Raw genomic sequence first — 12,763 nt, forward strand, 5'->3', positions numbered from 1 at the left:
GAGTGAAATGACACCTCCCTCCTCCCAGCCAGAGCCGCCCCCTTTCTCTGCTCACCTGCACGAAGCCCCAGAGCGGGTGGAGCGCGCAGTGCAGCAGCAGCGAGGGCCAGCAGCAGCCACGGCGCAGCACCAGGTCCCGGAGGAGCATCTCGACCCGCGGCGCCCACTGGTGGGGCGAACTGTCAGGGGAGCAAGGCTTAGGTCAGGTGGACACCTCGCGGGCACCATCGCCTCCGCGCACCAGCACACGTAGCAGTCCCGGTCCAGAGGGCACGCCCCACACTCTGGGGCACCTTTGTAAGTGCACCTTCGATTGAGCTTGCACACACGCTGACTCTCGTGCATCTCGTACTCACAGCCTACCCTGGCTCAAACCCCCAAAATACTGCGTTCACACCTTGGCCCCATGCACACCTCCAGAAAGTCAACTTACTGAACCCCATGCATCCCCAGAAACAGTCATGCACAACTCACTCTCACTGGGAGCACACTTGAAGCTCGGCGGGAACCACTCACCCTGCGCACACACCCACAGAAAGAGCCGTGCGCACCCACTGACCCCCATGCACACTACAGACTACTGCCTGCACACTCTTTGAACCCTCCATGCATAGCGTCACGAAATCACTGGCTGCGTTGCACCCTCTGCCCCGCGGCCTCACTGCGCACACTGCAACATATGCACCTCCGTGTGCACCCGGGTTTACCCCCCCAACCCGAGCCCGGATCTCCCGCTCCGGGGCGTGGGTTTCCCTTCACGCCTCCATCTCCGCCCGCACCCCTCCGATGCCCCACGCCACCTTGCCTGGTGGCGGCCCCAACCGATCTTCGGGGCAGAGAAGAGAGGTCAGCGCTCCCCCCGCAGCAGCTCTGTTTCCCAGCCGCCGGACGGCCCCCATTTAAAGCCAGCCGCCTCCCCAGTCCCCCCGCCCTCTAGGCGGGGCCTCGGTCCTCACCCGGGCGGCTGCGCGGGCGCCTGGGGGCTTCACATGCCTAGCAGGAGCGCCCGGCACTGGAGCAAAAGTTTGCGCGCCGCTTGGGCCTCCAGGGCTGCTGAGCTGGGGCCCCGGGCGCGGCGCGCTCGCACGGGGCGCAGGGCGCGGTGGCTCCAGGCTGCGCCTGGCCGCGCGCGGGGCGGAAGGGGGGGCGGTACCCAGCGCCCAGGGCCGAGGCGGGGGCGGAGGGCGGGGAAAGTCGCCTCCAGGCCGCCGGGAACGACCGCTCGAGCCCCCCTCGAACCGTTGGCGGCTCCCCGCGCCGCCCCGGTCCCCGCCCTTGCCGGTGGCGCCGCGCGGCTGCCCGGGGCGCTGGGTGCCCGAGCTTTCCGCGCCTTCCGCCGGCCCGCGGAAGGCAGCGGCGAGAGGCGCCGGCCCGGAGCGGCGGCTCGGACAGCAGGGCCGCGGGCGGAGGCGAAATAAATAATGCACGAAAAAGGAAAACAGACGTGAGCGGAGCCAGAGCCTCGCCCGCCTCCCGCCCGAGGCTGCGCTCCCGCCCGCGCTCCCCGCCGCCGCCGCCAGCGCCGCTGCAGTGATTCCTCGTCTCCATCTAGCGAGGCTATTGTGTATTGGGCGCTTAATAATTTATTTATTCGCCCTGGAGGCCGAGGACTCCCAGTTCCAGGGGATCGTGCCCCTTGTTTGCCCTTCTCCCCGGCATATCCCGAGACTGCGGGAAGGTCAGAAGGTCTAAATTGTGGAGATGCCCTCTCGCGCTCCTTCCTTGCTGACTGCCCCCTTCGCGGGCAGGGCCGGTGCCGGGCTAGGAGGTGCAGGCCGCCCCTCCCAAGGCCCTGCGCCTTGTCCTTGCTCCACTTTGCAGTTCCGGGAGCGGGACCTGCGCTCAGAGACTCGGCTGCCTCTTGTAAGGAGTTAAGACGGCCCTAAGGAAAACCTTTGCGCCACTGCTTTTCTTCACCCATCAACAAACTGTTGGAGGCAAGATTATCAACAAGTCGGTTCTTCAGGAAGGAGCCTGGTTGCCTCTAGCTCAGACCATCTGCTCCTAGCAGTTGCACGGCACCGGCAGGCGCTCTGCTTATCTGGTGGAAGCGCTTTGCAACCACTTTGATTGATGCGGTGATTGGGGGGGGCGGTTATTTCCAGTGAGGGCCCCCATGCCTGGACCATCCTTTTTTTAGGTTGGGCGAGAGAACCAGGGGTTTAGGACGCAGCGGAGGGTCAGACATCATAGCCAGCGCCTGACTAAACATTTACTCAGCACCTTGTCTCTTCTCTGTGGGCGCCCTCCAGTCACCCCGCTGAAACCCACACTGTAAGTGTAAACTGTTTGCTTGCAAACCAAGCTTCCAGACCCATCTCCTAGCGACTCCTTCATGCCAGAGCCTACACAGGGCTCTTCTCCACATCGACTTGGCAGGTCGGCGCTGCCACCAGGGAGATCCCGAGGAACAAAAGTCTCCTCCCTTTCCTCCAAGAACCTGGGACCTGGCCCAGGAGGCATTGAATCAGGCATTGTGCTGTTCTCTGGCTTTGCACCCCAAAAAGGAGCGGAAAGAAGGGAGACCCTGGAGAGGGCAATTGAGGCTTCCTGGACAAGGTGGTCTGGGGGTGGAAGAACATGCCAAGCATTTTGGTAGCCGCCTGGGCAAAGATAGGGGACATTTATTCCTCCCTTCCTTCATTCCATTCATAGCGTTGAACACCTACTAAGGGCCAGACCGCATTGGATTTTGCGGATAGACCAGTGAACAAATGGGATACCTGCACTGGGATGAGAAGGTGGTGATGGGGAGAGAGGATCTTAGGTGACTCATGGACGGTTGGAAGAAAGGGAATGAAGCACAGAACTGGCCCACCCCAGAGGTCAAGTGACACTGGGAGTTGCCGTGCTTTTCCGGCTTCAGCATGTCAAGGAATCTCGCTCAGTACGGGACTTCTGTCTTTAGGTATGACATCAGCCCTGCTGTCTATACCTGGAGTTCTTTGCCACTTGAAAATACTTATCATCACACACCTTTTAATTCATTTTCCACAACTCTGTGAGGTCAACGTACTTGCGGCATTTGGAAAGTTCAGAGAAGTTTGTGACATACACAGAACCACACAGCTGCACTCTGGGATTCAGAAACACTAACCCCTCATTAGAGCTTCAAGACTTTGGGAGAGCCTGGGCGGGTTTTGTGTATTTCAAATCCCTCGTTATCAGTTCTGGTCTTTAGTATTCCTGTACTGGACCTCATTGAGGTACCTCTTGAGAGTCACCTGGCTCCCATCTTCCTGGCCCACCAAATAACATGGAATGTCACAGCTTCCCTTGGGGAAGATCTCTGTTATAGACCTCTCATGCCATAGCAGGAGATAGGGCAGCCCTGGCTTCTGTCACTCACCCATCTGGATTCAGATGACAACCTACCCCAGGCACATGATGAAGGGAAATGGAGAAATGAGAGACAGAGACCAGGCAGAGATAACGCACAAGAGTTTATTTGTCAGAGCTGACAAATAAAGGCAGTCTCTCTATAGCAGAGAGAGACAAAACAGGTTTGAGTTCTGGGACTTTTATGGGAGAGGCTTAGAAATCAGAGCCCGGAGGGTCCTAATGAGGGTGGCTAAGGGTTGGGTTGGTATGAGGGAGTGGGGAGCCTTTCTCAGAAAGGCCTTTGGGTGGGAAAGCATAACTTTTTTCTTAAACTGGCTGCTGTCACTTAAGATGGCTGTCCAGATGGTAAGCAAGGACCTTATATTTCCCTCTTTTTTATTTTTTATTGGGCCCCTTGGGAACAGGGACTTAGGTCAATCTTCTGTAACTGTTTCCTGCTGGGAAGGGGTGGCGTTTGAATCCCTCATTAGGGGTGCAGGATGTCCTTGGAAGGATGATGGAGGTTGATTGGTGGTGGAATGCTGTTCCTGGTGCCCCAATATTTGGTGAGGAATTGGTATTCCTGTAACAAAAGCTGGTTTATAGTTTGATTAGAGATTTTTTGGAAGGCCTATGGCAAGGAGAGGGGTCAGGAAAGGAAGTAGAGGAGAGCTGTTGTTTCCGATGTTCAAGGTCCTGTTGGGGTTGTTTTAGCTTGTCCTTTACTATACCAGACTGATTGACATAAAAATAGCATTCCTCCTGTAGGTACAGACAAAGTCCGCCTGTTTTGGTGGTAAAAAGATCAAGGCCCCTTCGATTCTGCAGAATCGAGCTGGGACTCTATGGTTAGTATGGTTGGAGCAAGTCTCCTTGTAAGTCTCCTGGAAATTGGAATGGTAACTCCTGATAAAGGTACCCTGGGAGGTGAGTACAGAATAAGGGAGGAGGCCAAAAATGGAAACGGGAAGGGTGGTACTCATGGCTCCACAGTGTCCTCGTGGTCCTCAGGGACGGAAGGAAGATGGGGGGTTCCGGCCTTGGAGAGATGCATCTTGAGAGGGCCCGTGGGTCTCACTGTGGAAAAGGGCAAGAGGACTGTTTTAAATGGGAGTTGTGAACCCAATATGGGTACCCTCAAGGTGGGCCACCGAGGGAGTGGTAAGAATGACCCGATAGGGTCCAGTCGATTATGCAGAGAATTGTGAGAAGGGGTCCTGTTGGAGGGGGGCGGTTAAAAAGTACCAGGTCGCCAGGAGAAGGGGAAGAGGCAGAACCAGGCTTGCCCATAGAGAGTCTTGTTGCCTGGCCAGGGCTTTTGTGAGCTCTGCTGAAGAGTTGAGAACCAAGACCTGAGAGTGAACTTGCCCAGCGGAAGGGATGGGAAGGTCGAGAGTCTTGGTGCTGGGCCAAGGTCTAGGTTAACTTTTGTCGCTAGAGAGAATTGTCACTGCCTCTCCAGGGAGGGGGAGGGAAGGGGAAGGCCAAGTCTTCTCCCCAGATGGGGCCAGAGTGTGGATGAAGAAGAAGAAGGTGTGTGCTCACTGTCCTGGGCCCTCAGGCCAGGACCCCAAAGCAGCCCAAATCCCCGAGGGGAGAGCAAAGCTGATGGGGTGATCAAGGCTGCTCTGCAGAGAGAGGGCAGCGGCAGCAGGAGGGACAGCAGGTGTTGTGATTGGGCCAGAAAATGGAGCGGGGTTTGAGACGACGTGAATGGCCTCGTGGTGTGAGGCGATCCCAGCCAGTAGGGTCCACCTGGGAAGGGGTAATGGGAAGGCACTGGCAGATGGAATAGAGGACGGTCCTAAGGTGAGGTGAGGATCAGGGGAGCAGCAGGTGAGTCTGGATGGAAGTGTATATGAGGGGAGAAGGAAAGTGTCACCCCCAACTTTGTCAGGATGTCTCTTCCCATAGGGAAACAGGGCACTGTGGAATGACCCGAAAGGAGGGGTAAAAATTAGCCAAAAGCGCAAACAAGGCTGAGTGTCTGTGAGGGTTGTAAGGTTTGCCCTCTACCCCACAACAGAGGTCATAGAGCGAGTGGTGGCCCCAGGGCTCCTTGAGGACTGAATATGTAGCCCCAGGGTCTAGGAGGAAGGAGATAGGCCCACCTGAAATGCACGAAGTGAAGGGAGTGGTCAGGTGATGGGGACCTGGGCCTCCCCAGTCCTCTGCAGTCAGTCTTAAGAGTTGGAAAGGGGAGCCAGAAGGGCCGGGTGGCTGAGAGCCACAAGAGCTTGGGGACAGTCAATGGCCCAGTGTCCCTCCTGATGGCATTTAGGACAAGGGCCCATAGGCTTGCAAGGCTTGGGACATGTACAAGCCCAGTGACCCAGCTGACCACATTTAAAACAGGGTCCAAGTGGTCCTGAGGGATCCTTCTGCGGGCCAGTGGAACAGGGACAGATGCTGAGGCTGGACAGACAACTTGAGCAAGCATCTGATATTTCTGCTCCCAGGCCTTCTCCTCTCTCCCGTTATACTCCCTAAAGGCCACTCCCACCACCTCAGCTTGGGGAGTTAGGGGCCCCCTCTCGAGGTGCCTTAGTTTGGCCTTAATATCGGGGAAACTCTGGGAGAAAGAGCAGTCATGAGAGTTGTCTCCCATCTGGAGTCTCGGGGTCCCGATTAGCATGTTGTAATAAAGCCTGGGTCAGGTGGTCTAGAAATGCTGAAGGGTTTTCATTCTTATCTGGGAAGATTTCCTGGAGCCTTTCACAATTGATAGCCATAAAAAAAAAAAATTGATAGCCATAGGGGCGGCCTTTCTAAGTCCTGCCAGGAGTCAGTAATGAATTGGTTTCTACTAGTTACTCCTCCAGGCGAATTATAATCCCACTGGGGTCCTGATTGGGATCCGGTCAGTGCCGATTGGATGGGCAGCGGAGGTCTGATGTCCCCGTCAGCATAATTTCTAGCTTGCTCCCAAACTCACTGTGCTCCTCGGGCAGGAGGGTGTTAGACAAGAGCATATGGACATCAGGGAAGGTCAAATCGTGATTGGGTCAGATACTGAGACTCTTTGTTATGTGTACTTGAAGTGGGACTTGAAGTATCGGACCCAAGCTCCTTTTCTATTGTGAAAGATTTGACAAAGAAAAAGGCACCTGAACCTGGATTACACCATCTACCCAGCCACCTTGAGTAGAGGACACAGAGATGCAGGCTGGGCAGCGGCAGCCCCTGAATGTGTGGTAGGAGGACAGGAGGGCGGAGGGGCCCAGGGGACAGTGGCCCAGAGGCTTCATTAGGAAGAGAATCGTGGTATGGCAGGGGTTCATCCGCTGGGTCGGAGGAGAAGGAGTCCTGGGTAGGATCTTCTGTCCCTTTGGAAGCAGACTTAGGGGAGGTGAGAGCTCAGAGGACTTGTGCAGGAGTTGCAGAGTGAGGGCTTGAAATGCAGAGAGGAGAAGACGGAACATAGGATATCTCTTTCCATTTTCCAGAACGCTCACAATAGTTGAAAAGGCCTCTGGTAACATTGGGATCTAGAGTGCCGTTAAGTGGCCACTTAGAGTCATTGTCCAAAGGATACAGAGGCCAGGTCTGATTGCACAAGCGGATAAGTTTTGGGGGGTTTAGGTCCAGGGTGAGAGACCACGTATAGACCCAGTTGACGGTAGGGATCAGCCGTAGCTGTGAAAGCGGTGGCTGGGGGTGCCTCCAACTACGCAGTAGCCCCAGGAGTGCCAGATGTTCAACAGTCACTTCCTGGGACCCATAGGTCATTTAGGTCGACTGGAGACAGGGGTCTTACCTGCAATGTCCAGTGGTGGGTGCAGAGAGGGCGTTCGGCAGAATGGGGGGCCTGGTCCCACGACAGAATCAGGATTGGAGCCCAGGGACGCTCAGTGTCCTTTGAAGAGGGGAGCAGGCACACCGGGGAACCGGATCCCAGGTTTCAGCACCAAAATGAAGGAAATGGAGGTAAGTGAGACATGAAAGACGGAGGCCAGAGACCCACAAGAGAGTGTACGTGTCAGAGTGACAAATAAAGGCCATCTCCGTAGGGAGAGAGAGGCAAAACAGCTTGGGTTCTGGTTATGGGGCAGGCTCAGGAATCGGAGCCAGGCAGGTCCTGATGTGGGCGGTTGGGGTTGGGCTGGTGTGAGGGACTGGGGAGCCTTTCTCAGAAAGGCCCTTGGTGGACTTTTTCCTTAAGCTGATGGCTGCCACTTAAGGTGGCCATCCAGATGCTAAGCAGGGACTTTACAGGGGACCTGCTAACGGGGGCCACCTGGTAACACTACTCCAAACCATAAGGGAACTAAACTTTGGGGCAAACTTTAGCCAATGAAAGACAAGACATGAAGCCAGAATATGGACCCCAGGGTTCCTCTTGGTCAGGAGATGGCCAGTGGGGGTCACTGAGGAATGGCAGTACTTTCTTCTGGAGATGTGGTCAGCTGCATGAGGCCCCTTCTTAGATTCACTTCCCTCTTTCCTTTCCCTCCCCCCCTACTGTGGTTACCCGGGACTTTATCCCTCGATTAAGGGTAAGCCAGTGTCCAGTCAGTTTTCCCGGAGGACAGAGCCAGTAGGATGGAGTTATTTAATGGGCTCAGACGGTCAGGGGCTGGGTAGTCCCAGGACGGCTGTCTGTGGACTGCAGAGCCAGGGAAAGTGGTGGCTGCTCAGTCCACAAAGCTGGAGCGTAAGAACAACAGGGACCTGTGGTGCAGCGCTGGGGCTGGTGGCCTGGAAGCTCCCTGGAGACTGGTGCTGCAAGTTCTTGTTCAGAGGCTGCAGATTCTGAGTGTGAAGTCTGTGGTCCGTGGAGGTCGCAGGAAGAGCAGAGCTTCTGCACTCAGCGGGGCTTCCCCCTACTTGCACTCTGTTTTTTTCCGGGTTCTCGGCCTATGGGGTTGTGCTGCTGGTGTTCAGGGCCGGCCTTCCCTGCTCACTTTCTGACCAACATGGGAGAGGGTCTGGAAGCACTTCACAGACACACCCAGGGATATGCTTTGTCAATTTTCTAGGCATCTCTCCATTTAGTCAAGTTGATAACCAAGGTTAACCATCCCAGCAAGCAAGCTGGGCCTCAGGCTGTGTCTCCTAAGGAACAAGGACAATGGGTACCCCAGGAGGCCCTGAAAAGTAGGCATCCGGGAGGGGATGTCAGGGTGGGAGATTCCGTCCGTCCATCAGCCATGGGGCCCCCACAGTTGATGGTAAGCCGGGCTGCACTCGGTACGCAGTGACCAAAGCTTCCTGCAGCTAACTGGAAGGAAACACAGGTAGGGAGCCAAGTGCTACAGGTCAAGCCCATGCTGCTGCCCCGGCTCAGTGTGGGAGACATGATGATCAGAAAGAAGGACCGTGGGGTCGTCTAGGTGGCTTCTTCTGATGGTGCTGGAAATCTTGTGAAAGTTGCTCAGAGAAGCAATTTTCCAACTCAAGCCATGCTCTGGGGAAGTTTTGAGGCCACCACCAATATCCAGGAGACAGAGTGTTCTAGAAATGAAGCTCAGGATCTGAGCATAAGCGTGGCAAAGCTGGAAAAGAGACTGAGCCACATAGGGATCTGATGTCCAAGTCGGCGCTCACATAGAGAAAGAGCTGGGCTTCGTTATCCTGAATAGAGACATTTGGTGAAGTCTAAAAATTTGGGGCCCCCAAAGCCCCCCAACCCTCTGTATGGTAGAAGTGACTCTCTCCCAGATGAGCAGTTCCTCTTGGTCCAGGCACCACAATGACCTCATTAAGGCAGGCACCTTGAAGATGGCACTTGTCTCATGACAATAGCCTCCAGTAAATAAGATGAGAAGTCAGATTTTTTTTTTTTTTTGAAAAATAATGAGGGAAAGGCCAGAAGGCCCAGAGAGCAGACACTGTGATCACAAGACTGAGATCCCATCCCTTGCCTGCGTTCCCCGGGAAGAGACAATGTCCTTTGGTAAGGCATAAGAAGAGCCCTGGTGAGGGGCACCGGCACCCGTAGGAAGTTCACTGGTGGCTGTCTTCTGAGGTCTGCGTCTGACAATGGGAAATGGTGAGAAACTCACTCTTTTGTATCTGAGGAAGTCAGGTAAAGGCAAAGGCCAGGTGGCCCTCCCAGTCATAGGAGACACAGGGAACACATTTATCTCACTAGGCAGAAAGGCCAGGGTGGCGATGAGGGTTCCGAGAGCCAGGAATCCAGGCCGAGGACTGACAGATGGTGACGTGACTAGAGGTGAGACAAATGGAAAGCTGACCAGGGTGTTGCTTGGTTTGTATAAACATTTTTAAAATCCACAGAGTCTGAAGAGCAGAAAGGTGACGTCAGCTACTGTAAGGGACCCTTGTCTAGGTTGGCCCGTAGCTTGGAACCCATTGGAGGAAAAGGAGGCTGAGTTTCTTCAAAGAGGCATCAGGACAGTCGGGAACAACAGCACTCCAACATGCGACAGAGGGGTACACTTAGGACCCGTCTCCAGTCGGCCCCAAAGCAGCAGGTAAGTGGCCGAAATAGCTGGCCCAGCTTCCATGCCACTCACTCTGCTGAAGCTCTTCCTCAACTTACACCTTTAGCCTTCAACAGTAGTTCCAGGGGACAGTCTGATGGAGGAGGAAAGGAGCTCGTTGACACGATGCATTGGTGTTAGGAGGAGGAGTGACCAAGGTGCAGACATGCACTCACTGCCAAGAGGGTGCCAACAATGAGTTGGATAGGGCAACCCAGCCTCTCCCTTTGGCCATGCCGGAGCCTCCCTGAATGATGAGGTGGTCTTTCAAAGGCTCAGCCGTGTCATCAGCTCAGAGACAACAGCTTACAGGGTCAGAGCACTGTCCTCCTGGACATGGTGTCCAGGCATGTCTCCAGTAGCTAGAAGACGAAGTTAGGTGGAGTCCCCCGAGTCCAGCTGCCAGTGAGATGCCTGCAGGATCTGGGATTCCTGCTCCTGCAACCAGACTTCAACTCCAGAGGGTTCGAGGTCCTATCTCTTAGATGGCTTCACTTCCACTAAGGAATGCCATCAGGCTCAACTAAGCTGGAGGCTGTGACTCTGACCTGGGCACCTTGGGCTTCTCATGCCAAAGGAACCAGGAGGAGTTTCTGTTCTGGTAGGTGTGGGAGCTGGGGTTGTTTTCCTTCAGTGGGTGCAGGGTCTGGTGCTGAGGACCAAGTTGTATCACCTCAAAGTGCAGGTGTTGGGGCCCTCACTCCCAGTGTGATTATATTTAGAGACGGGGTCCTTGGGAGTAATCAAGGTTAAGTGAGGTCATAAGGATGGGCCCCTTTCCTTTTAAGAGGAAGAAAGACTAGAGCTAGCTCTCCACATCTGTCTTTCTTTTCCCAGTCAGAGGTGGCTGTCTCTAGGCCAGCAAGAGCGCTCTCACCAGAAAGGCCCCCGCTGGGTCTCAGCCTGGGATGCCCAGCCTCCAGAATTCCTGTGGTTGGCGGCCTGAGGGCTTTCGTTATGGCACAGAGAGTCTGGGACTCCCCGGGGCTTCTCTGCTTGGTGACAACCGACCAGGACATGACCTCTATACCCTCCAGGTAAGAACCCCGGACAGTTGAAGAGCTGGCCCTGGGGGTCCAGAATGGAAGATGGGGGGTGGGGAGAAGATGAAGAATGCCAGCCGTGGCCCGAGGGCGAGCTGGGGCCTGGGACTCTGCCTTACTTGACTCTTCATTTCTGTCTTTTCTTAGAACATTGTAAATGACCACTTCAAAAATGGGACTTGTCCCTCACTCTCACATTGATGGCATTTTGTTCTCCAGTTAGATCCAGATATCCCGGGAGGGTGGGAGCACCCTGTCTCGGTCCACAGAACTGGTTTACTTTGGCTTGTGGTTCTGGAAGCTGAGAACATGGCACCGGCACCTTCTCAGCTTCTGGTGACAGCCTGGTGGCGGAAGGCACGCTGCAATGCACAGTCCCCGTGGCCCTGGGGGAAGCGAGAGAGCCCCAAGAAAGCCCAGCCTGCCTCTGCTACAGCCCACTGGAGTGGGGACGTCCACTCCTCACGAGGTGGTTCTTGGCCTGATTACCTCTTCAACGTCCCCCCCCCCCCCGCCTGTCACTCACTTGGAGGAATTAAGCCTCAGCAAGAGTATGGGAGGGACGAACCGTGTTCAGACTCTCAGATCTGTCCTGGCCCTCTGCATGCACTGCCCTGCGTTCACTTGGCCTCCCTGCCTCCCCATGCTGCTCATCCAGAGGCCACCACACTATTGCCCCTCAGAGCTGCCTCCAGGAGCTGACCCTTGGCATGGCATCCATCATGGAAGGGCCCCTGCAGCAGTAGGGGCTAAGCCTGGCTGAGCAGACTCAGGGAGGTTTTGGTTTCTGCCAAGCCCACGCTCATGAACCTCACACCAGGGGGCGAGGGACTTGGTAGCTGTCAGTGGGGACTGAGGACCAGGACCTGAGGGTGTGGGAGAGTTACCTCCCCCCGGGATGAACTTGGGTCAACCACGGGGGCTGGGAAGGTCTGGTAGGTGACTTGTCTGTCTCTCTGCATCTGCAGTTCCAGTAAGTCCTGTTCCATGAGCATCCGGCTGCGCTCTCTGGGAAAGCTGTGGCCGGCTCCGATTTGCTCTCCTTTCCTTTGCTCTTCTCTCCCCATTTTCCCTCTCTCTTTCCAACCTAGAAGCGCACCACCCTGTAGGTGTCACTACATAAACTTTGCTTCAGGCCCCCTTGTCTAGGGAATCCTTGCTTAGACAGTTCTGAGGGATTACACGGGCCCCAGAGGTTGGGACCAAATGCATCACATAAAGGAACACCGTGGCAGCAGGATATTTCCCATCTGGAACATCTGTGAACTGCAGAGGATTGAAAGAGGACCTGGGCTCTGGGGCTGGGTGGTGGCTCAGCAGTGGAGCGCTCGCCTAGCACGTGTGAGGCTCTGGGTTCGATCCTCAGCACCACATAAAAATAAATAAATAGATAAATAAATAAATAGATAAAGGTATCATGTCCAACTATGACTAAAAAATATTTTAAAAAGAACCCGAGAACCTGGGCTCTTGAGTGGCAGCGCCTGATTCTCACTAATTGATTTCTGGAGAATTCCCTAAACCGTCAAGCCTGACTGCTCTCCCCTGTCAATCATGGATTAGAAGAGTATTAGACATAACTGGACCACAGAGAGGTGGAAGGATTAACTGAGTTAATTGATATAGCTTAGCATATTGTAAGTGCTCAAAAAGAAGGGAGTCATCTCTAATTATCTTGAAGGGTAGAGGGGTGGAGACGCTACCCTCTTGCAAGCATGCTAATCAACATCAGGGATCTTTTTGAGAAAAACACAAAGGAAAAAACACTTTTGACCAGTAAAGGAGCGCTCATCATCCAACCTTGAAACTGTGCAAGCTGATTATTTTTTTGAAAGGAAGCAATTGAACATGCAGTTATTTAGGAAGACACCGGTGTTATTCAGCTTGAATTAACTCCGTGATTGTCAATGTCACCACTTACAGGTCGGCTGTGAGTCTGTCTGGAGAAGGTAT

At 54.8% G+C, this 12,763-nt stretch overlaps 1 protein-coding gene across 5 annotated transcripts in view; it reads right to left on the reverse strand.

Moving 5' to 3' along the window:
* Prima1 (proline rich membrane anchor 1) overlaps positions 1 to 1,120 on the reverse strand; it is a 46,330-nt gene extending 45,210 nt beyond the window's left edge. For 2 of the 5 annotated variants that reach the window (XR_013439236.1, XM_078050768.1), the window contains exons 1-2: positions 957 to 1,120; positions 56 to 179 (exon numbers count right to left, since the gene is read on the reverse strand). Coding sequence is in view for 4 of the 5 variants with exons in the window: in XM_078050768.1 (XP_077906894.1) it covers positions 56 to 148 (93 nt within the window). In the remaining variant the exon portion in view is untranslated. Of the gene's footprint in view, positions 1 to 55; positions 180 to 474; positions 494 to 800; positions 935 to 956 lie in introns of those variants that run through there. The other 3 variants (XM_078050765.1, XM_078050766.1, XM_078050767.1) reach the window with 3 other exon arrangements.
* Between the last annotated feature and the right edge of the window lie 11,643 nt (positions 1,121 to 12,763).

This window comes from Ictidomys tridecemlineatus, chromosome 5 (assembly GCF_052094955.1).
Source record: "Ictidomys tridecemlineatus isolate mIctTri1 chromosome 5, mIctTri1.hap1, whole genome shotgun sequence".
NCBI lineage: Eukaryota > Metazoa > Chordata > Mammalia > Rodentia > Sciuridae > Ictidomys > Ictidomys tridecemlineatus.